The 24,511-nt window shown below is 40.8% G+C and overlaps 1 protein-coding gene across 2 annotated transcripts in view; it reads right to left on the bottom strand.

Moving 5' to 3' along the window:
- LOC124805118 (katanin-interacting protein-like) overlaps positions 1 to 24,511 on the bottom strand; it is a 323,814-nt gene that overhangs the window by 11,495 nt on the left and 287,808 nt on the right. For both annotated transcript variants that reach the window (XM_047265570.1, XM_047265571.1), the window contains exon 13: positions 14,369 to 14,470. In XM_047265570.1, coding sequence (XP_047121526.1) covers positions 14,369 to 14,470 — 102 coding nt within the window. The remainder of the gene's footprint in view (positions 1 to 14,368; positions 14,471 to 24,511) is intronic.

Genomic DNA, 24,511 nt, shown 5'->3' with positions numbered 1-24,511 from the left:
ACTGGAGCAATGATTTCAAAATGGAAAACATGAAAAAGAACTTACTGACGCAGTATATCGTTATAATACCATTCAATTTCATAGTTCACCACTGTACCAATAGGAGGAACTTCTATACTGAATAACACTGAACACCCCAATAATAACACACAAGTAACCCATATAAATAACAATACTTAAACTCAGACTGCAAAAGTCAGGAAGAAAGAAAATGACCTTAAGATGAGTCAACTAGAAATAAATTATATTACAATTCATGTGAGGGTTTTACAACTATATTTTAAAAGCAAAAGTCAAAATCAAAAATTTCCCAATTTTAGACCATCTGGTGATGTACAACCTATGTTATTTTTAAAAACTTTTAAGACTATGTAGCCAGACACTTAGACTCACCACAATAAAATTATATTTGTGGTAAGTCATACAATAGCAGACACAATACAATGGGACATGCTAAAATTAGATGACTTGAAAATATATAATGACGTTGAGGTCAAATTTATGTCAAAGTACATGAGTGAAGGAGCTCCTAATTAAACAAGGCTATGTATAAGTGGCAATCAAAAAGTTTCTGTTTGAAGGCATTGCTGCAGCATACATGCAAAACAGCGTGTGATATGAACCAATTGTGTAATAGATCAAGACAAGATGGAGAGGTAAACAACAATAATAATGATAATATAACAATACAGAATGGGAAAACAATAGGCTTCCAAGGAAGCGTTCAGTCTCTAGAAGCACATGAAAAAGGGCCACATCTAATCAGTTCACATTTAATAAGATACAATAGTGCAAATAATGTCATAGACGAGATCTTAGAATAAAATAAACTGCCAATTAAGGAACAGGTGAACCAACACTTCTCCCTACATCTACATCCATACTCCGCAAGCCACTTGACGGTGTGTGGCGGAGGGTACCCTGAGTATCTCTATCGGTTCTCCCTTCTATTCCAGTCTCGTATTGTTCGTGGAAAGAAGGATTGTCGGTATGCTTCTGTGTGGGCTCTAATCTCTCTGATTTTATCCTCATGGTCTCTTCGTGAGATATACGTAGGAGGGAGCAATATACTGCTTGACTCTTCGGTGAAGGTATGTTCTCGAAACTTTAACAAAAGCCCGTACCGAGCTACTGAGCGTCTCTCCTACAGAGTCTTCCACTAGAGTTTATCTATCATCTCCGTAACGCTTTCGCGATTACTAAATGATCCTGTAACGAAGCGCGCTGCTCTCCATTGGATCTTCTCTATCTCTTCTATCAACCCTATCTGGTACGGATCCCACTCTGCTGAGCAATATTCAAGCAGTGGGCAAACAAGCGTACTGTAACCTACTTCCTTTGTTTTCGGATTGCATTTCCTTGGGATTCTTCCAATGAATCTCAGTCTGGCATCTGCTTTACTGACGATCAACTTTATATGATCATTCCATTTTAAATCACTCCTAATGCGTACTCCCAGATAATTTATGGAATTAACTGCTTCCAGTTGCTGACCTGCTATTTTGTAGCTAAAGGATAAGGGATCTATCTTTCTATGTATTCGCAGCACATTAAACTTGTCTACATTGAGATTGAATTGCCAATCCCTGCACCATGCGTCAATTCGCTGCAGATCCTCCTGCATTTCAGTACAATTTTCCATTGTTACAACCTCTTGATACACCACAGCATCATCTGCAAAAAGCCTCAGTGAACTCCCGATGTCATCCACAAGGTCATTTATGTATATTGTGAATAGCAGCGGTCCTATGACACTCCCCTGCGGCATACCTGAAATCACTCTTACTTCGGATGACTTCTCTCCATTGAGAATGACATGCTGCGTTCTGTTATCTAGGAACTCTTCAATCCAATCACACAATTGGTCTGATACTCTGATAGTCCATATGCACTTAAAGGCACAACAGGAAACATGCCAGTAAATACAATACTAGGCTGAGGCAGTGACGTGTGCATGATAAACCAGAACTTTCTGGAACACAATACAGTAGTATGCAGCATATGTTCCTTCAGCTTCTAGTAACTGGACTCAAAATAACAGGAATCACAGGAACCTTTTGCAAACCAGCACAAACAGGATTTTTAGTAAAATTCAGTGTCAGGGGATATATATTTGACTACCCCAAAAAGTTGAACTAGACTTTAAGAGTGGCTAGATAATATTTCCTCATATGAAAGACAATGAAATGGTAACACTACATTTTGAACAAGTTTGTTCACATTTATAGTAGAAACTAGTGAGTCGGTGCATAAGATCATGACGTTCTTCCATAAGACACATAACAGAGACTTTAGTCATCAATAATATACTATTCTTCACTATTTACAAGAGTCTGCCAATGCTGGGGACACTTTTAGATTCTGCAGTTAAAGAAATCACATAATTTTGAGGCGAAGGACTCATCGAGCCATGTCCAGAGTACATCTTCATCCAAAAAGGAAGTTCTGTGAAGGTTATTCGATAGAGAGTGAGAGTGGAAAAGGTAGAATTCTGAGGATACAAGATCAGGTCAATAAGGTGTGTGCTGGGTGACTTCCCAAACCAATTCCTGAAAAGTGTTTTTTGTCAGTCTAGTGAAATGTAGGTGGGCATCACCAAGAAGTAACATCACTTCATGTAGTCTTCCTGGTCATTGTTCTTGGATTGTGTCTGCAAGACATCTCAGGTGTTGACAATAAATGTCAAATAGTCATGGTTACACCGTGGGGAAGCAATTTGTAATACACCACACCATTGCTACTCCACCAGATGCATAACATTTTCGTTTGTGGATGTGCACAGGTCTTTGTACGGGAAGTTGCTGCTTTATTTGGGCTCAACCATTTCTTTCTTTTCCTTATTTTAGCATAAAGACACCATATTTCGTCACCAGTAACAATATAGGGTAGGAATGGTTGTTGCTCTTCATGAGCCAATTGATGACAAGCAAGCACAGATGCACATCTGACGAGATGCTGATTTTTGTGATTCTGGCTCAGAACTTTTGGTACCCAAACACCCCATTTTTCAACCTCGCCCATCACATGGAAATATTGCATGATGGTTGAATGATCACATTTCATCACATTTGTCAGTTCTTGAGTACAATGATGTGGATCATTGTGGATTAAGGTGTTTAAACGATCTTCATCAAACTCTGAAGGTCTTACTGAACATGGAGAGTAACTAGTGTCAAAACAACCGTCCTTAAAAGGACAAAACTATTTTCTTGGTGTGCTCTGTCCCATGGCATTATCCTTACACACACTGCAAATATTTCTGGCTACCTCCGTGCTGTCACCCTCTATTGAACTCAAACAGAAGAATACGCTGGGTATGCTCCAATTCCTCTACTTATTGCTCCATTTTCTAGTGTCCACAGCTCCACTCACTATCTACAAATGACAAAAGACAATACATAAACTCAGAAAGAAACAGTGAGGTACAAATAAAAAAATTACTATTGATAAATAAACCCATAGCAACCGGAATACCAACTGCAAAACAAAAACGCTACAAACTTATAAACCAACCTAATATTTTACATGGTTATGACAAAAGTGATACAAACTATTATAATGTGCAAATAACTAAAGGGACCACAATTTACAATATGAGTAAAACAACAGGGCTAGGAATAAAAGAGAAAGCACATATGACAACCTTACTCACTAAACACACTGACATTTTCTCAATGAGGCCAGGAGTCAGCAAAGATTTTGTCTATTCATTAAAGATAAAAGAACAGAGCAATTTTATGTAAAGGCATACTCAATAACTAGCAACAAAAGAGTCAGAACAAGAGGAAATTAGTAGACTCATTTCATGGAACACTCTGAGTATACTGACGCTTGTTATAACAAGCGGTTGGTTGTGGTTAAAAAACATGATGGATTGGTGTGACTGACATTTGATGGGAAAAGAGTTAAAAAAATACTTGAGTCAGAAAGGAACAGACCTTTCACTACTTAGTAACAAAGTTTTTGGGAACAAAATACATTATTACCATGAATTTTACTGCTGGATACTGGCAAATTCCATTAAAAATAGAATCAAGAAAATATACTGCATTCCTTGTTAAAGGAAGATCATATTATTTCAAAGTTTCTGTTTCAATGTTTGTCAGAGGTTTAGATAAAACTATAGACTTTTAGACTTTAATGTATGTTCATGATATAATGATCATATCCAGAGCCTGGACTGAACTTTTCACTAGATTACACTCACAAGGAAAAACAATTAAACTTTCAAAACAACTGTTTGGTACAAGTGAAGTCAAATTTTTAGGCCATATAGTGAATACTGAAGGGATAAAACCAGATCCACATAGACTAGGTGAATTAGATCAGTGTCCAGAGCCATCAAATAAGAAACAATTCAAATCATCCTCAAACTTGTAGGATTTTATACGAAATGTATTCTGAATGCCATACTAAACACACCACACATGATGGCCCTGTTCAAACAGAACATACCTTGCCAATGGATGCAAGATTTCAGTATAGAATTCAATAGAATTAGGGACAGTTGGGCATAAGCACCATTATTAATTCACCCAAACTTTGACCGATCTTTCCACTTGGTGACAGATGCCTTGGACTATGGTTTAGGAGAGACAAACATGCCATGGAATAGATCACTCCCCAGTTATGTTCAGAAGTCGAATGCCAACACATTAGAAAAGGAATTATGCAATTACTGAAAAGGAAATATTAGTCATTGTATGGTTGCTCAGAAAATTTAAAGATTTATTACACGGATACGAGAAACTAATACACACTGGCCACAGCCTTTACAATTAAATGAAGATGTGCAGGATAGAGGCAATTTTGCAATATATTTCCTAAAAATAAATAAATGTGAAAAGGACATTAGATTACTTTGTCATAATTTAAATACTGCACTGTACCAGTATGACATATTAAATGCACATATACATAATTCAAAGCAGAATCCGGAGGAGAATAATACCCACTGGAAGATCCACAAAGACCTCTTATTTCACAAAAACAACTGAGAGAACAAATGGTTATTATGCATTCCTTAAAGTAGTATTAAATTACTGAGATTGTACTTAGACTTAGGCTGTGCCCATTCTTTGCCCAAGAAATGCATAATTTATATGAGGAAATACTATTATATTAAAAATATGCCCTGAGAAATTAAGAGAATATTGAGATCCTGTGAAGCATGGCAGAAGTAAAAATACGAACTCTGAAGACACACCATGCTATACCCACCAATACGAAAAGCATCATGACATTTATGGCTGTGGACTTTCACGGTCCACTGCATACATGGCAGGAAGGTACGGCATACATCTTCACTATTTTATAGTGCTGGTCAAAATTAGCTGAATCGTATACTTTAAAAAGAGCTACAACCAACAGCATAACATTTAAATTGAGAAAGGATTACTTCAAGCATGTAGGACGACCTAAGAATCTCTATCTGATAAAGGTAAACAGTTTAAGGCGTTTCCAGCTTGGGAAAATGTAAATCACATCTTAATCTATCAGCAGAAAGGATGATGCTGAATTTGGTAGGCTGTGTCTGACATCTTGCACAAACAAGGATTCTAAATGGGCACACCTAATGGGAGACTTGGAAAAGGTAATAAATGAACTGCCCCACTCTGTCACTCAAGTTTCTCCAGTAGAGCTTTTAGGATGACAAACAGAAGGATTCTAATATTAAAATGTACTGATGACCAATATAAAATGAGTGTACCCAACCTGTGTCAGGCATTAGTATTACAGTTTCTTTAATCAAAGAAAGAAAAAGAAAAGGGTAAAAGGTACTCCAATACTATATACAGTACAAGACCTGGTTCTAGTTAAAAACTGTAAACACGATTCAAATAATTAAAACTTAATCGGTAAGTTTTACAGGACCTCAAGTGGTTACAAAAATGCCACGCCCAAAAACAACAATCTTAATAAAACTGTTAACACGAAAAGCGAATGGCATGTACAGTGCACAGAACTAGCTGCCTTTCGCAGTGAGAATAAATATTCCTTATGACAAAATTTTTAAAAAATTGCACCAATTTGGAGGACAAAGAGATATGGGTAATACTTGTTTTATCTTAAACATAATTCAGGTATATTTCTATACAATCTCAGGAGAGTGAATGAATGAAGTATTGTTTTGTAAGTACTCGTAGTGGATGGTAGCAGCTGAGTTATTAATATGTTGTTGTTGGTTTTTTTTTTTTTTTTTTTTTTTTTTTTTTTTTTTTTTTTTGGGGGGGGGGGGGTGTAAGGACTGGGCACTTTAGCTGAGGGGTAGCATGTGATACATCCATCCATCCACATCCACATTTACACTCCGCAAGCCACACAACGGTGTGTGGCAGTGGGCACTTTACGTGCCACTGTCATTACCTCCCTTTTCTGTTCCAGTCGCGTATGGTTCGTGGGAAGAACGACTGTCTGAAAGCATCTGTGCGTGCTCAAATCTCTCTAATTTTACATTTGTGATCTCCTTGGGAGGTATAAGTAGGGGGAAGCAATATATTCAATACCTCATCCAGAAACGCACCCTCTTGAAACCTGGCGAGCAAGCTACACCGCGATGCAGAGCGCCTCTCTTGCAGAGTCTGCCACTTGAGTTTGCTAAACATCTCCGTAACACTATCACGGTTACCAAATAACCCTGTGACGAAACGCGCCGCTCTTCTTTGGATCTTCTCTATCTCCTCCGTCAACCCGATCTGGCACGGATCCCACACTGATGAGCAATACTCAAGTATAGGTCGAACGAGTGTTTTGTAAGCCACCTCCTTTGTTGATGGACTACATTTTCTAAGGACTCTCCCAATGAATCTCAACCTGGTTCCCGCCTTACCAACAATTAATTTTATATGATCATTCCACTTCAAATCATTCCACACGCATACTCCCAGATATTTTACAGAAGTAACTGCTACCAGTGTTTGTTCCGCTATCAGATAATCATACAATAAAGGATCCTTCTTTCAATGTATTCGCAACACATTACATTTGTCTATGTTAAGGGTCAGTTGCCACTCCCTGCACCAAGTGCCTATCCACTGCATATCTTCCCGCATTTCGCTACAATTTTCTAATGCTGCAACTTCTCTGTATACTACAGCATCATCCGCGAAAAGCCGTATGGAACTTCCGACACTATCTACTAGGTCATTTATAAATATTGTGAAAACCAATGGTCCCATAACACGCCCCTGTGGCACGCCAGAGGTTACTTTAACATCTGTAGACGTATCTCCATTGATAACAACATGCTGTGTTCTGTTTGCTAAAAACTCTTCAATCCAGCCACACAGCTGGTCTGATATTCCGTAGGCTCTTACTTTGTTTATCAGGTGACAGTGTGGAACTGTATCGAACGCCTTCCGGAAGTCAAGGAAAATAACATCTACCTGGGAGCCTGTATCTAATATTTTCTGGGTCTCATGAACAAATAAAGCGAGTTGGGTCCCACACGATCGCTGTTTCCGCAATCCATGTTGATTCCTACAGAGTAGATTCTGGGTTTCCAAAAACGACATGATATACGAGCAAAAAACATGTTCTAAAATTCTACAACAGATCGACGTCAGATATAGGTCTATAGTTTTGCGCATTTGCTCGATGACCCTTCTGGAAGACTGGGACTACCTGTGCTCTTTTCCAATCATTTGGAACCTTCCGTTCCTCTAGAGACTTGCGGTACACGGCTGTTAGAAGGGGGCAAGTTCTTTCGCATACTCTGTGTAGAATCGAATTGGTATCCTGTCAGGTCCAGTGGACTTTCCTCTGTTGAGTGATTCCAGTTGCTTTTCTATTCCTTGGACACTTATTTCGATGTCAGCCATTTTTTCGTTTGTGCGAGGATTTATAGAAGGAACTGCAGTGTGGTCTTCCTCTGTGAAACAGCTTTGGAAAAAGGTGTTTAGTATTTCAGCTTTACGCGTGTCATCCTCTGTTTCAATGCCATCATCATCCCGGAGTGTCTGGATATGCTGTTTCGAGCCACTTACTGATTTAACGTAAGACCAGAACTTCCTAGGATTTTCTGTCAAGTCGGTACATAGAATTTTACTTTCGAATTCACTGAATGCTTCACGCATAGCCCTCCTTATGCTGACTTTGACATCATTTAGCTTCTGTTTGTCTGAGAGGTTTTGGTTGAGTTTACACTTGGAGTGAAGCTCTCTTTGCTTTCGCAGTAGTTTCCTAACTTTGTTGTTGAACCACAGTGGGTTTTTCCCGTCCCTCACAGTTTTACTCAGCACGTACCTGTCTAAAACGCATTTTATGATTGCCTTGAACTTTTTCCATAAACACTCAACATTGTCAGTGTCGGAACAGAAATTTTCGTTTTGATCTGTTAGGTAGTCTGAAATCTGCCTTCTATTACTCTTGCTAAACAGATAAACCTTCCTCCCTTTTTTTATATTCATGTTAACTTCCATATTCAGGGATGCTGCAATGGCCTTATGATCATTGATTCCCTGTTCTGCACTTACAGAGTCGAAAAGTTCGGGTCTGTTTGTTATCAGTAGGTCCAAGATGTTATCTCCACAAGTCGGTTCTCTGTTTAATTGCTCGAGGTAATTTTCGGATAGTGCACTCAATATAATGTCACTCGATGCTCTGTCCCTACCACCCGTCCTAAACATCTGAGTGTCCCAGTCTATATCTGGTCAATTGAAATCTCCACCTAAGACTATAACATGCTGAGAAAATTTATGTGAAATGTATTCCCAATTTTCTCTCAGTTGTTCTGCCACTAATGCTGCTGAGTTGGGAGCTCGGTAAAAGGAGCCAACTATTAGCCGAGCTCGGTTGTTGAGTGTAACCTCCACCCATAATAATTCACAGGAACTATCCACTGCTACTTCACTACAGGATAAACTACTACTAACAGCAACAAACACGCCACCACTGGCTGCATGCAATCTAGCCTTTCTAAACACTGTCTGTGCCTTTGTAAAAATTTCGGCAGAATTTATCTCTGGCTTCAGCCAGCTTTCTGTACCTATAACGATTTCAGCTTCGGTGCTTTCTATCAGCTCTTGAAGTTCCGGTGCTTTACCAATGCAGCTTCGACTGTTTACAATTACAATACCGATTGCTGCTTGGCCCCCGCATGTCCTGACTTTGCCCCGCACCCTTTGAGGCTGCTGCCCTCTCTGTACTTGCCCGAGGCCATCTAACCTAAAAAACCGCCCAGTCCCTGCTACCCGTGTAGCCGCTTGCTGCGTGTAGTGGACTCCTGACCTATCCAGCGGAACCCGAAACCCCACCACCCTATGGCGCAATTCGAGGAATCTGCAGCCCACACGGTCACAGAACCGTCTCAGCCTCTAATTCAGACCCTCCACTCGGCTCTGTACCAAAGGTCCGCAGTCAGTCCTGTCAACGATGCTGCAGATGGTAAGCTCTGCTTTCATACCGCTAGCAAGACTGGCAGTCTTCACCAAATCAGATAGCCGCCGGAAGCCAGAGAGGATTTCCTCCGATCCATAGCGACACACATCATTGGTACCGACATGAGCGACCACCTGCAGATGGGTGCACCCTGTACCCTTCATGGCATCTGGAATGACCCCTTCCACATCTGGAATGACTCCCCCCGCTATGCACACAGAGTGCACATTGGTTTTCTTCCCCTCTCTTGCTGCCATATCCCTAAGGGGCCCCATTACACGCCTGATGTTGGGAGCTCCCAACTACCAGTAAGCCCACCCTCTGCGACCGTCCGGATCTTGCAGACTGAGGGGCAACCTCTGGAACAGGACAAGCAGCCATGTCCGGCTGAAGATCAATATCAGCCTGAGACAGAGCCTGAAACCGGTTCGTCAGACAAACTGGAGAGGCCTTCTGTTCAGCCCTCCGGAATGTCTTTCGCCCCCTGCCACACCTCGAGACGACCTCCCACTCTACCACAGGTGAGGGATCAGACTCAATGTGGGCAGTATCCCGGGCAGCCACAGTTGTAGTCCGATCAGGGGATGCGTGGGACGAGCTGGCCGTCCCCGACAAACCCCCATCCGGACCCCCATAGTGATGCCCATTGGCAACAGCCTCAAGCTGTGTGACCGAAGCCAACACTGCCTGAAGCTGGGAGCGAAGGGATGCCAACTCAGCCTGCATCTGAACACAGCAGTTGCAGTCCCTATCCATGCTAAAAACTGTTGTGCAAAGAACGTCTGAACTAATCTACAGAGAGCACAATTCGACACAAAATTTAAACGGTTATTAAAATACAAAATTGCCTAGTAAATGCAGTAATGCTGCTACTTGCGCACTGCTGACACTGCTCGGCGGCGGAAGGAGACAACGCGATTTTACACTATTCAGGTACTAAAACGCGATGCTACAACTCTCAAATACTATAATATGCCTGAGATTTATGAATTAAACAATGCAAATACCAAAAACATGCAAAAAAATTAAGAATTAACTATGTAACAAATAAGTGAGCTAAGAGTATACGACTTGCTGCTGCAGCTGCTTATCCAACGGCGGCAGGGAGCACACCGGCTGTGAGCAACTGACACTGGCCATTCAAAACAAAAACAGAAGACAGACGACTATGTGAATTTACACTATTCAGGTACTAAAACGCGATGCTACAACTCTCAAATACTATAATATGCCCAAAATTTATGAATTAAACAATGCAAATACCAAAAACACACAAATAAATTAAGAATTAAACTATGTAACAAATAAGTGAGCTAAGAGTATACGACTTGCTGCTGCAGCTGCTTATCCAACGGCTGCAGGGTGCCCTTAAAGTGAACATTATTAAAGCAGTGATCTGAGAACTCAATAGTATACCACTAGCAAGACACTGACACAGGATGAATGATGCTGGGTATTGGTCTCGAGGAGAGTATAATATTAGTATAGTTGGTTAGAGAAACTGCAGTTAAGTAGTATTGGTGCTACTGGTACGGTGATTTTGTTAGTGAGTACAGATTTTTTATTTGTTCTATTTGAGGAGGACAAGGTTACCACCCACAACAAAGATTTCCTCTTTCTGGTTAGCATCAGGCTGTGAAGGGGATGCTGCGAGAAATAATTAGTGATGATTATGGCTCTATCCAGTATTAAGACTGAAGGCCACTGTTGGAACTAAGGCCCAGACCAAGGCTTGAATACAATAAGCAGGTTCAGATGGATGTAGATTGCAGTGGTTATGCAGAGATGAAGAAGGTTGCACAGGACAGATTAATATGCATGAAACAAATATTAAGACTGAAGAGCAATATAAGAACTAACGTTCATTTAAAGAAATAAACTGTAATTAGTAAGAATACTGATGGCATTCAGCAATGTGGTTTAGCAATATACTGTAGGAGACCAATACCTAATTGACAAAACCATGATCAAATCTTGGTCTTGTATAAAATTGCTAAGTAGGTCTAAGGCTTCCATTAAGCCCCTTGCTGACCAGTCTGGTGTGACAGTTGAAGATACTCGTAGCAAAACGAAACCTGAAGTTTTAAATTTTACATTTAAGAAATCGTTCACACAAGAGAATCATACAAACATAAAGTCATTTGACCATTGGACAGACTCCCATATGGACAGCATAGTAATAATAATCTCTGGCATAGAGAAACAACTGAAAGATTTGAAAGTAAATAAAACACCAGGTCTGGATGGAGTCCCAGTTCAATTTTACAAAGAGTACTCTATGGCATTGGCCACTTACCTAGCTTGCATTTATCATAAATCTGTCGCCTAGCACAAAGTCCCAAGCGACTGGAAAAAGGGACCGATGACTCCAGTATATAAGAACAGTGAAAGAACAGACCTGCAAAATTGCAGATCAATATCCCTAACTCCTGTTTGCGACAGAATCCTTGAACATATTCTCAGTTTGAGTATAATAAATTTTCTTGACACTGAGAAGTTTATGTCCACAAATCAGCATGGTTTTAGAAAGCACTGCCCGTGTGAAACTCAACTTCCCCCTTTCTTACATGATATACTGTAAACTACTGATGAAAGTCCACCCTGATAGCTCAGTGGTAAGTGCGGCGGATTGTCATGCCAAGGAGCCTGGGTTCGATTCCCGGTTGGGTCGGAGATTTTCTCCACTCAATGACTGGGTGTTGTGTTGTCCTCATTATCATTTCATCATTAGCAGTGGAAGGCAATGGGAAACCACCACTGGAATCACTTCCCAAGACGCTCATGCGGTGGGCCTCTCTGACGAGATTTTTATTGATGAAGGGCAACAGTTAGATTCCACACATCTAGATTTCCAGAGAGCATTTGACATGGTGCGCCATTGCAGGCTGTTAATGAAGGTAGGAGCATATGGAGTATGGTCACATCTACTTCTTAAGTAATCGAATGCAATATGTTGTCCTTGATGGCGAGTGTTCATCAGAGACAAGAGTATCGTCATGAGTGCCCCAGGGAAGAGAGGTACGACCACTGTTGTTCTCTATATACAAAAATTATTTGGCAGATAGGGTGGACAGCAATCTGCGGTTGTTTGTTGATGATGCTGTGGTGCACTGTAAGGTGCCAAAGTTGAGTGACTGTAGGAAGATATGAGATGACTTAGACAAAATTTCCAGTTGGTGTGATGAATGGCAGCTAGCCCTAAATGTGGAAAAATTTAAGTAAATGCAGAAGTGTAGGAAGATCAAAACTGTAATGTTTGGATACAGTATTACTAGTGTCCTGCTTGACACAGTCAAGTCGTTTAAATATCTGGGCGTAACGCTGCAAAGCGATAGGAGATGGAATGAGCATGTGAGAACTGTGGTAGGGAAGGCGAATGGTCAACTTTGGTTTATTTGGAGAGTTTTAGGAAAGAGTGGTTCACCTGTAAAGGCGACTGCATATAGGATGCTGGTGTGACACATTTTTTAGTACCGCTCGAGTGTTTGGGATCCGTACCAGGTAGGATTGAAGGAAGACATTGAAGTAAATCACAGGTGAGGTGCTACATTTGTTACCTGTAGGTCTGAACAAAACGTAAGTGTTACAGAGCTCCTTCAGGAACTCAAATGGGAGCCCCTGGCGGGAAGTAGACATTCTTTTCGAGAAACCCTATTGAGAATATTTAGAGAACTGGTATCTGAAACTGACTGCCGAACAATTCTACTGCCATCAACGTACATTGTTCGTAAGGACCACGAAGATACGAGAAATTAGGGCTCAGAGACATACAGACAGTCATTTTTCCCTCAGTCTATTTGTGAGTGGAACAGGAAAGGAAATGACGAATAGTGGTACAGGGTACCCTCCACCATGCACTGTACAGTGGCTTGCAGAGTATCTTTATAGCTGTAAATGTAGATGTAGATCACAATCAATACTGAAATGAATATGTAAACTATGATTTACTGATTCTGATTCTTTATGATTTACTGATGCTGACTCTCTAACAAGATTTCTGGTAATATCAGATGACTGTTTAGTGATAATGGTTTAGCAAGAAATTTTAAGCTCCTTGAATTTCTTCCTTACATGATGATAATAATCACATTTGTAAGTATACCTCTTTTCTAATCTAATCTGATCTAATCTAATCTAATCTAATCTTCTAAGTTGATGGCAACACCACACTCCATGCTTAAATTAATGTATGTTTACCTACAAACATTTTACAACATCAGCTCTCATGTATAAATCAAGGCAGTGTAGTCGTATTTGATTTTAACGTATAATATAATGGAAGATACAACAAGAAATAACATACTCTGTAGCTACTAGTTTCAGACTCATATCTTACTTTCATTACAGTATACAATTTTTATCACTAGACATAAATTATTGACAATAGCTATCTTGCGCATTTATTTTCATAAACCTAAAATACAAATGAAGATGCAACTAGAGAGGATATACTATACACTGAATGGCAACACCAAGAAAAGTCTTAGTGCTGAATATATATTTAAGTGATCGGAAGTCTTTTTTGATGATATTTGTATGGAGTGTGGGCTTGTATGGAAGTGAAACACAGATGATATACAGTACAAAAAGGAGAAAATATAAGTTTTTGAAATGTATGCTAAAGATCAAGTGGGCAGATCGAATAACTAATGAAGTGAACTGTGAGAAAAGAAATATATGGCACAAGTTGACTGAAAGAATGTATCAGTTGACAGAACACATCCTGAGACATCAAGGAATCATTACTTTGGTAATGGAAGGTAGTGAAGGGGATAAAAGTTGCAGACAGAAACTAAGGAACGACTAAAACAAGCAGGTTCAAATGTATGCAACTTGTGGTAAATATGATGAGATGAAGAGGCTTGCACAGTACAGATTAACACAGAGAGATGCCTCAAACAACCACTGTTAACAACAACCGTCTACAGTGTACTTCATGAAGCAGCCAAAAGTGGTGATAATAAAAAATTTATATTTCTAAATTGCTTACCCCAAATTCCTTAACTCCCCTGCTAGGAGTCTTAGCATAGTTCCACAGTTTTATCATGGAAACCTTCACTGGGTAATCAAATACTATATATACCCTGTTCAGCTGGAGGAAAATATAAAAAAGTTAGTTTTCAGGAGTCTCAAACTGACAACAGTAAAAAATGTGCAACAAAGATGACAAAAAAGCTGTGCAGGCAACAGACAAAGAGAAAAATTATCATAAACTGCTGAATGTAATATTTATTACATTCATTATTATTCCTTAAGTATTGATACTGGTTAACTTTATTATAATAAATGCAGAAGTTTCAAGTAAATAGCTAACAGTACTCTTTATGGTGACTTGCACACACCTGTGTATCTGTCTCACTCTAACCTTAGCACGGGTTCAATTTTTTTTAATCTAATGAGTGAAGGCATTGACCAAAATGTAACAACTACAGGAAAAATATTCAAGTTTCAATAAGACAATGGGTCATCATGCAGCAACAGGATTGTTAGTGAAGTTTATCAAAAATTATTACATGATTAACTGCTTATGGGTGCTTTCTAATTTTTTTTAAAACACAGTAAATTCAATTCTATTAAAAAGTGATAACAGCATCAATGATAGATGAGACATATGGAGATAAGGTAATGCACACTCTCTTGCAGATAGAAGTTTTAATCTAGGAGAGACATACACACCACAATCAATTAAGTGCAGCAAGACAGTGCTGTCACATAATTACACACTGTATTCTACGGACTATAAGATGCTATGGACTATAAGATACACCTTAATTTTTAGCAACTTTTCTAAATACCATTTTTACCATTTTTATTATTAGATTGCCAAGCCAGAGTAAAAAAAAATCTTGGTTAATAAAACCGAACTGGCCTTTAAAAGACCTGAAAACTGTCATCTGAATTTTGTTCTTCTTCTTTTTCCTCTTGTTCTTCCTCTTCACCATTAGTGTTGTCCTCTTCATAGATAAGATGGTCTTCACTGTCATCGCGAGTGTTACTTATGCCATACTTCTTGAAAGATTTAAAGTAATGCCTTCTCTCACTCTAGACTGTGAATGTTTACCCACTGGCACATTTTTTTGATTGTAGGTCATTTTAAAGTTCCCTTCAGCGTGAATTGTTCCATTCCTCGCTCATAAACACCGTAAATGGTTTAATTATTGAGACATTAAGATGTGCAATTGTGAAGTAAGTCCCCCCCCAGAATAACAGCAAGCTCTGTATCTCCCCTTCTCAATTTCTCTTTTACAGAATTTTTCAAATGATTACTAAATTGATGTGGCACAAAAAGAGAACTCTTATTCAATAAAGCACCTTTCCTTCTTAAAGCACCTTTCCTTCTCACCCACACTCTGTCGATCCATAATTTCGAAACACCTTCGTCCATCCAACCCTTGACATATATGTGAACTACAGCACCTAGCAGTATCTCAAGAGATTTTGGCATTGTTTTGCACTTTAAAACAATCATTGGATTAAGTTTAGTACCATCAGCACAACATGAAAGGATAACAGTGTAGCACATTTTTTCATGTCCACTTCTTTTATAGTTACAGTTTTAGCATATTTTATGGCAACAGTTCCGTTACTCAGCACATCAAATGTCAGAGGAGTTTGACCATATTACTATTTGGCTTAGTTTTACACTGGTTTTCTTTTGATGATGAATAATAAGGTGATGGAAAGGTAATATTTTCTCTTCATGCTCTTGCAGCATTTTCCGTTGCATTTTCTGAGATATTTTGGTTTTGGTTCACATGCTAAGCCCATGACGCTTCATAAACCTGTAGCACCAATCAACTACACCATTAAAGTCTGTTAAGTTCAACTATAGCATTAGCTTAAGAGTGTGTATTTGATTCATTTTTTTATTTATTCCAATGCAACTCTGACAGGTGCCCTTGAATCCATTTCAATACGTTATCGCCTAGTTTTGGCCGTTTTGCATTTAGTCCTCTATTTGCACATTTAGTCTTCCGCTTTTTTTCAGTTCTTCTTTACTAACATGCCAATCACAAATTGTTTTTTCCTGCATGAAACTAGCTACTACCAAAAATATTGTACTGCTATTGATAACACAAATCACCTTCAACTCAAGCTCACTAGCACCATAGACTGCATGATGCATCATAGGCTAGACAGTGTTCTGGGTTTATGATGGCAAGAAGGAAGGGAGACAGTCTTAGCAAAGTTGTGAATCTGTACAACGTAGGTTCGTCGCATTGTTACACTGCTACAGCCAGTTAATTCAATGCTGTCTGATAGAGGTAGGCTTCCTGGCAGCATTGAATATATGGCCATTTTTCAGACTAGCGGGAGTTTTAAATCAAAGACTGGACATTTTTATACTAATTTGGACTACAAGACAACCCTGAATATTGAGGGCAGTTTTTCAAAGAAAAAAGTCTGTCTTATAGTCCATACGGTATGTGGGGCACAACTGAAATATTACGTTGTTGCGTAAGTTTGAAGCGTTTCTGTTTCACTTGTTGGTATTCTGATTGCTATGGGTTTATGTATCAATTGTTATTTTTTATTTGTAGTTCACTGTTGCTATCTGAGTTTGCATATTGTCATTTTGTCATTTGGAGATAGTAGGTGGAGCTGTGGACACAAGAAAATGAAGTGCCAAGTGGAGTAATCAGAACAGTTCCAAAATATTCTTCTGTTTGAATTCAACAGTGGAGGCAGTCAAAAATATTCGCGCCATGTAGGCAGACTGTCTTGTACATTTGGTTCTCTGCAACTTGAAGAAATTGTAAACTTGTCATATTAACACACTACATTATTATTCTGTGTACTGTCTGTTGCTGCATCTGATTGCTCCTGCCTGACATTAAAATAAACATATACAATGAAGCATGCACATTTCACTGCATCAAATCCAAAATTTGATTGACCAGTAACATTCACGAAAGGCTCATTACAATCACTAATCAAGTAAATGATATGTGACAGCTCCTGTGGTACACAAAACTTGTATACTACGCAGTATGATGGCCTGATGTTATGGACATAATCTTAATCTATGCAAAATGTGAGTATGGGGATTTGCTTAATTGTAACAAATGTATATTTTTCCCATTGTGACAGTAAACAAGTTTAAGAAACAATTCCTTTGTATGCTTTTCTGTAGACTTCCTTAACCATGATCATGTCATGTATATGATTACAATAACCTGTGAATGTATGTCATTTCATCTACACACTGAATAACTGAATCTTAAGGAATGTTGTTTTAAAAGGTGAGACTTAACCACCTGCAATATGCTGTCAGGATATCTACGAGGTGTGTTTTTTAAGTAAGTACCATTTTGAAATAAAAAAAAGACATGCTAAGATATCTCAATAATGTTATTTTTACATGAAAGCCTGTACCTTAATCTACGCACTGACGTCATTATGGTCTGACTCTTCCTTGTTTATGTTGTATACTGAGTGTTTAAGATGCCTCCGATAATCGTGAGTCCCTCCGACTGTGGAGTACGGGCTGTTATAAGATTTCTTAGTGCTAAAGGCCTAAAAACTTCATATTCACTGTGAGATCTGTGCAGCTTATGGAGGAAACTTTATGAGTGATGGAATGGTAAGAAAGTGGGTGAGAGCATTTAAAGATGGCTGCACAAATGTGCATGATGAACAATGGAGTGGGCGTCCTTTGGTCGTTAATGAAAGTTTGGTGCAGGAAGTGGACAATAAGATGAGAGAAAACAGACACTTTACGATTTCCTCCTTGCAGGATGACTTTCCTAATGTTCCTCGTAGTGTTTCGTATGGCATTGTGACCGAGCACTTGAATTACCAAAAATTGTGCGCATGTTGGGTACCGAAAATGTTGACAGATGTGCACAAAACCAAACGTTTAGACAGTGCATTGACTTTCCTTGAGCGGTACCACAACGACGGTGATGATTTCTTAAGCCAAATTGTTATGGGCAATGAAACATGGGTGGCCTACTTCACACCAGAATCAAAGCAAAAATCCATGGAAGTTGAGCAAGGGCACTGTTTTGCTGCAAGACAATGCCAGTCTGCATGTGGTGAATAAGACCAAAGATCTCATCACATCTTTTCGATGGGAAACTCTAGATCATCCTCCGTACAGCACCGATCTTGCATCCAGTGACTACCATCTGTTCCTGCACTTGAAGAAACACCTGAGTGGACAGCGGCTTCAAGACGATGACGAAGTCAAAACAGTGGTGATGCAGCAAGCCAGGTGGCAGACTTCTATGGGGAGGGATTTCAAAAACTGGTACAACGTTATGACAAGTGCCTCAATATTGACGGAAATTATGTAGAAAAGTAGATTAAGGTACAGGCTTTCATGTAAAAATAAAATTATTGACATATCTTAGCACATCTTTTTTAAATTTCAAAATGGTACTTCCTTAAAAAACATGCCTTGTATTACAGTCACAAACGGTACAGCTATGCTAAGAATTCACATTTTATTCCTGTTCATTAAATCAGGAAAGACAATAGGACAACAACACTGATTTGTGCTGTGTAGCCAAAATATTTTATTTGGCACTCCAACACAATAAAAATAAACTGAATATTTTTGTACCTTAAGTTCTGAGAGTGTTTTACTATACTCATCTCTGAACAGTGGCCTGAAAACTATAATACAATTTGCATTTAGCAAGATAATTTAAAATAACATGTCAATGTTTTCCACATTTTCATAACACAGTAATGCAGTTCAAGTGAGGGTTTTATGTACTTAACAACCATAAACCTTAATTTTCTCTTAGAAAGTAAATGCACTAAACAGGACTCATATGCCTGCACATAAATGTCAACATCATTGAACTCAACGGTTGGAGCTCTGAGCCTAGCAGAAGAATCACATACATTGGCAATTACATAGGTTTTGTGGAGGATAAATAATTCTCTTCTCTCTTGCAGCTCTTTCATAGAAGTATCTCCTTACACCTATTACAGCAAAATTTCTGGATGCCTTTAAGAACTAAGTAACCAGCAATGTGTGCTACTGAACACTTTTAGAAAGAAAGGTCTTTCTGAGAGGAAGAAAAATACTGATATTAGGTTTCCACACATACAGAAATCTAGAGTATTTCTCGTCGTTCAACCAGGCACGATGTTTCGGCAAGTCGACTTCTTGCCATCTTCAGGTGTTCCTAGAGTCTGACTGATCTCTGATAGATGCTGACTTTTTTACCCCCTCCTGCAACTTTTGTCTGTCTGCCTCATGCGAGATTTCAATGGTTACTTCACAGCCCTTACCATCTGGATCCTCCTTACCACCACCAGATTTTCTGAGCTTCGTAGATGAGAGCTATCCTTACAGCACATCCTTCGCTCCCATAGCATTCCTGGCATGAACCTAAAGTAACTTGTTGCCCACCTGCCCTACCCAATAGTGTGTGTGTGTGTGTGTGTGTGTGTGTGTGTGTGTGTGTGTGTGTGTGTGTGTGGGCGCACGAGTGCATGTGTGTGTGTGCATGTGAACACAATCCCCACCCCAGTGCCCCCGCCCAAGTTGTGTCCCCACACCTACTAGTTGTGTGCTGTTTCTCACGCCCTAGTCTATGAAATCACATGCCCAGCTGTCTGCCAACTGCCTCCTCTACTTGCACCCCTAGCTTGACCATGGATGGCTACCCAAACTCCCATAAGCCGCTTAACCTCAAACTCCGCCCCGCCTCCTGCCTCTCTCCACCCCTCACCCCACTACACCCTACATTCCCACCTCACCTCAGTAAACTCACCATAGACCAGGAAAGAGATGGCAGTCAATCAAGCACAATCAGGTTTGCCAGAAGTTTCATAAAAAGAGATTCCCTGATATTTCCCTGATTTCCAGACAAGTTTTAGCATTTTTCCCTGACAAATTTTGATATCTCTAGGGTAAGTAAAGATATAAGTTGACAAAAAATGTAAGGACTTCTGTGTTTCTCTCCCGTTCTGTTTTGTACTGTTTTAGGGTGCAAAAACAACTAGGATCATATGTACCCATGTCAAAACTGTGAAACACGATGTAAAGTGAGGAGTTAAAAATGACTACATGTCAATCCACAATGACGGAAGAGAAGACAGCTAAAAACAGGGATGTGAAGAAAGGTCTATAACATACGCCATAGAGAAATGGAGGGCCAGAAGTAAAAATTAAATGGCCTTCGCCATATTGCTATGACGGATAAAAAGTAAAATGCTGATAACACAGAAGGCAAATGCGAACAGGAATGTAACCAGTCAAAAAAAGGGTATTTCATCAGGAAATGGCGGACAGTTAAAAATTGGATGCAATGTGCACAAAGTGGTAGGGGAGCACTACTTAACAAATGACAATGGCTAAAAAGGGAGTGCCCAATACGCAACCTAGTTAAAATGACCTCCTCATGGCGGGAGGGGGGAGAGGAGGTCATCCAAGCCACTGGGAGAGGCTTAATAACCCAGAGCTTACTCCCATGAAGGGAGGACTAGTGGCGACGGCAAAGTCAAACCACCTCCTGACAGATGGTAACATAGAGTTCATCAGAGGGAATGTAAGAAATAGTGGGCTGAGGTACAAGGACTGCAGCCTTTGCAGCAGTGTCAGCAGCCTTGTTTCCTGTCAGACTGACATGACCAGGAACCTACATAAACATCACAGAAGCTCCATCAAAAGTGAGCAAGTGCAAGCTTTCCTGGACCTGTAGCATTAAGTGACAGATGGTATACAGTGCATAGAGGATTTGAAGGGCGCTGAAAGTTTGAGCAGATGACACAATTCAAATGCTTGTGTCGCCAGATGTACTCCATGGCTTGACATAGGGTGAAGAGCTCTGCTGTAAATACTGAAAAATGTGCCATACGTCAATACCAAAAATGTCAGTGCCAACGATGAAAGCACACCAGACACCATGGTCAGTCCGAGAGCCATCAGTGTACACAAAGGTACTTTCACAAAATTCTGTGTGAAGGTTGTGAAACTGAAGGCGATACAGCAAGCCTGGTGTAGTGTCCTTAGGAAGCGAATAAAGGCCAAGGTGAACATGAGCCACAACACGAAGCAAAGGTGGTGATGGGTTCACACCCCACCAGGAAAGTTGCAGGGAGCATGAAGTTAATCCGCTGGAGCAAGAGCCAAAAGCGAACTCCAGGAGGTAACAGAGAAGAGGGATGCACCCCATACTGGCAATCAAAGGAGTCATCGAAGAAGGAGGCACAGGATTGATGGCCACGCATAGCAGACAAATAGCGTGCATATCTGCTGAGGAGGAAGTCACGGTGGTAGGACCGTGGTAGTTCGACAGCTTCTGCATACAGACTCTCAACTGGGCTAACGCAGAAGGTGCCAATGGCCAACTGGATGCTATGAAGATGGCTAGTATTGAGACAGCCTAGGAGGGATGGATGTGGAAAGGCATAAACAAAGCACCCATAGCCTAGTTTCATACGGACAAGGGATGGGTACAAATGGTGGAGGGTGGTTCCATCTGCACCCCAGTAGGACTACGAGAGTTTCCTATTGAGCAGGAGCCCCAGGAATTTCGTAGTTTCAATGAATGGAAGAGCAACAGGCCCAAGATGTAAAGATGGTGGGAGAAACCAACTGCACCACCAGAAGCTCATACAAACAGTTTTGTCAGTGGAAAAACGAAAGCCATTGTTCATGCTCCATGAGTAAAGATGATTGAGACATTGCTCAAGATGCTGTTCAATGAGACAGGTCCATGAAGAACTGCAATAGACAGCAAAATCATCAACAAAAAGGGAGCTGGAGATGCCCAGTGTGAGACAGGCCATTATAGGGTTAATGGTGATAGCAAAGAGGGTGACGCTCAGGAAGGAACCCAGAGGCACACTGTTTTCCTGGATAAAGGTGTCTAACAAGGCAGAATCCACACATACTTTGAAAACTCAGTCTTTTAAAAATTCCTCAAGGAAACAGGGCAGTTGGCCACGGAAGCCCCATGTGTAGAGTTGTGGAGGATACCAGTGCTCCAGCAGATGTTGTAGGTTTTCTCCAAATCGAAAAACGCAGCCACGGTCTGGGATTTCCACAGAAAACCATTCATGACTTGGGTGGACTAAGTGATGAGATGGTCAACTGGAGAACACCATGCTCAAAATCCATACTATGCAATGGTTAGTAAATTGTGAGACTTGAGGCACCATACCAGCTGGGCATGAATCACATGTTTCATCACCTCGCAAACACAGCTGGTGAGAGAGATGGAGCAGTAGTAGAAGGAAGGTGTTTGTCCTTACCGGGTTTAGGTATGGGTATGATAGTGGCTTCACACCAGTATCTGGGAAACTTGCTCTCTGCCCAGGTTCAGTTGTACATATTAAGCAGAAAGTGCTCGCCCACAAGACAAAGGTACTGCAAGTTCTGAATATGAACAGCATCTGGCCTTGGTCGGAGGATCTGGATGAAGTGAGAGCATGATCTAGTTCCCTTGAAGTAACAGTATGCATTGCAACACCCATGATTCTGAGAAGAGAGCCTCCTCCACTCATTTCCAATGGAGGAAGGCGGCTGATAATGGGAGGAGCTCAAAATTTCCTCAAAACGGCGGCCCAGGGTGCTGGAGACAGCAGCAGGGCCCACGATGACATCATCTGCTACTGTCAGGCCAGAAACTGGCGAATGGATCTTGGTCGCAGAAAGCCGTTGGAGGTTGGCCCACACGACGGAAGAGGGGGTGGAACTGTTAAATGAACAAGCAAATGAAATCCAGCTAGCTTTTATGTTATCCTGAAGAGTGTGACAACACTGTACATGCATCTGTTTACAATGTATCCAGTTTGCCGTTATAGGATAATATTTAACAACACAATGAGCACGTCTCCAAGTGCAAATTGCATCACAGCATATCTCAGTTTCCCCAGGGACTGGGAGATGGCATAGTAGGAGAAATTGCAGGGAATGGAACATTCTGCGGCATTAAGGGTAATGTTTGTAAGATATTCCACCTTGTCATCACAACTGGGGAAATCGTGTTCATCGAAGGTCACCAGGTAAGAGTAAAGCCTCCAGCTGGCCTTAGTAAGCTACGATCTGGGTGTGCACAGAGGTGGGGTAGGAGTCAGTAAGCAGATACCACATGGGAAATAGTTGCTCGAGTAGGTGTCAGAAGGAACGGACTATCAAAACAATGGGCAAGATGGGCAGTGCAGAAAGATAGGTCCAAATGGGAATAGGTGTACGAGGAGTCTGAAAGAAACATGGGTGCTCCTGTGTTAACACAGAAAAGGTCAAGTTGATTAAGAAGGTCAGTCAAGAGGGCACCTCTCAGACAGGTTCTGGGAGAATCCCAAATGAGATGGGGCACATTGAAGTCACCGACCAGCAGAAATGGGTGAGGTAGCTGCCTAATAAGCTGGAGGAAGTTGGCCCTGATGACATCAAATGCTGGAGGGATGTAAATGGTACAAAGGGAAAATGTTCATAGAAGAAGGAAAAGGCGAACTGCAACAGTCTGAAGACAGGCAGGCAGGGACATGTGTTGACTATGAACATCATCCCACTCGAGTAGCATGACTACCCCATGAGATGGAACGCTGACCTTGGGCGGAAGGTCAAAATGGACCAGGAAGAAATACAAAAGCTCAAATTGGTCGTGAGAAGGCAATTTTGTTTCCTGAAGGCAGAGTACAAGTGGATGCTGCGATACTAAAAGCAGCCATAAATTCTCTTTGTTGGATCAAAGCCCATGAACGTTTCATTGGAAGAGAGTCATGATGAGGAAAAAATGAAGTGATGTCGACTGCCAGCCTGTGAAGACTCACTGCTGCAGGGCACTGAGGCAGGAGGATCCAGCTCCATGAGGTCCACAGAAGAGTCGCCTTTCTTCTGCTGTCAGTCTGCGGAAAGCACTGCAGAAAAAGAGTTGGTGGTGTGCACTGACAACACAGAGGCCAGCCGGGCAAAGGTACCATATGGCGACACCATCAAAGAGGATCTTTGAGTCGGTAAAGGAGAAGACCGTTTGCCTTTGGCGGACTTCTTCGAGTCTTTCTGGTCATCAGGGGATGACTCAAGTGTTTGTTGGGTGGAAGGTCATAGGAAGTCTTCACGGGAGCATTCCTTCTGTTCTTTCCGGCCTGCCAGTTGTGTAGCTGGTGCCTTCACTCCGTGAGGCAAGGGTTTGATAGTTTGTTGCACAGCTGGATGAGGGGA

Source organism: Schistocerca piceifrons, chromosome 7 (assembly GCF_021461385.2).
Source record: "Schistocerca piceifrons isolate TAMUIC-IGC-003096 chromosome 7, iqSchPice1.1, whole genome shotgun sequence".
Classification (NCBI taxonomy): domain Eukaryota; kingdom Metazoa; phylum Arthropoda; class Insecta; order Orthoptera; family Acrididae; genus Schistocerca; species Schistocerca piceifrons.
The sequence above is the reverse complement of the archived record's forward strand: the minus strand, read 5'-3'. Positions and strand labels throughout refer to the sequence as shown.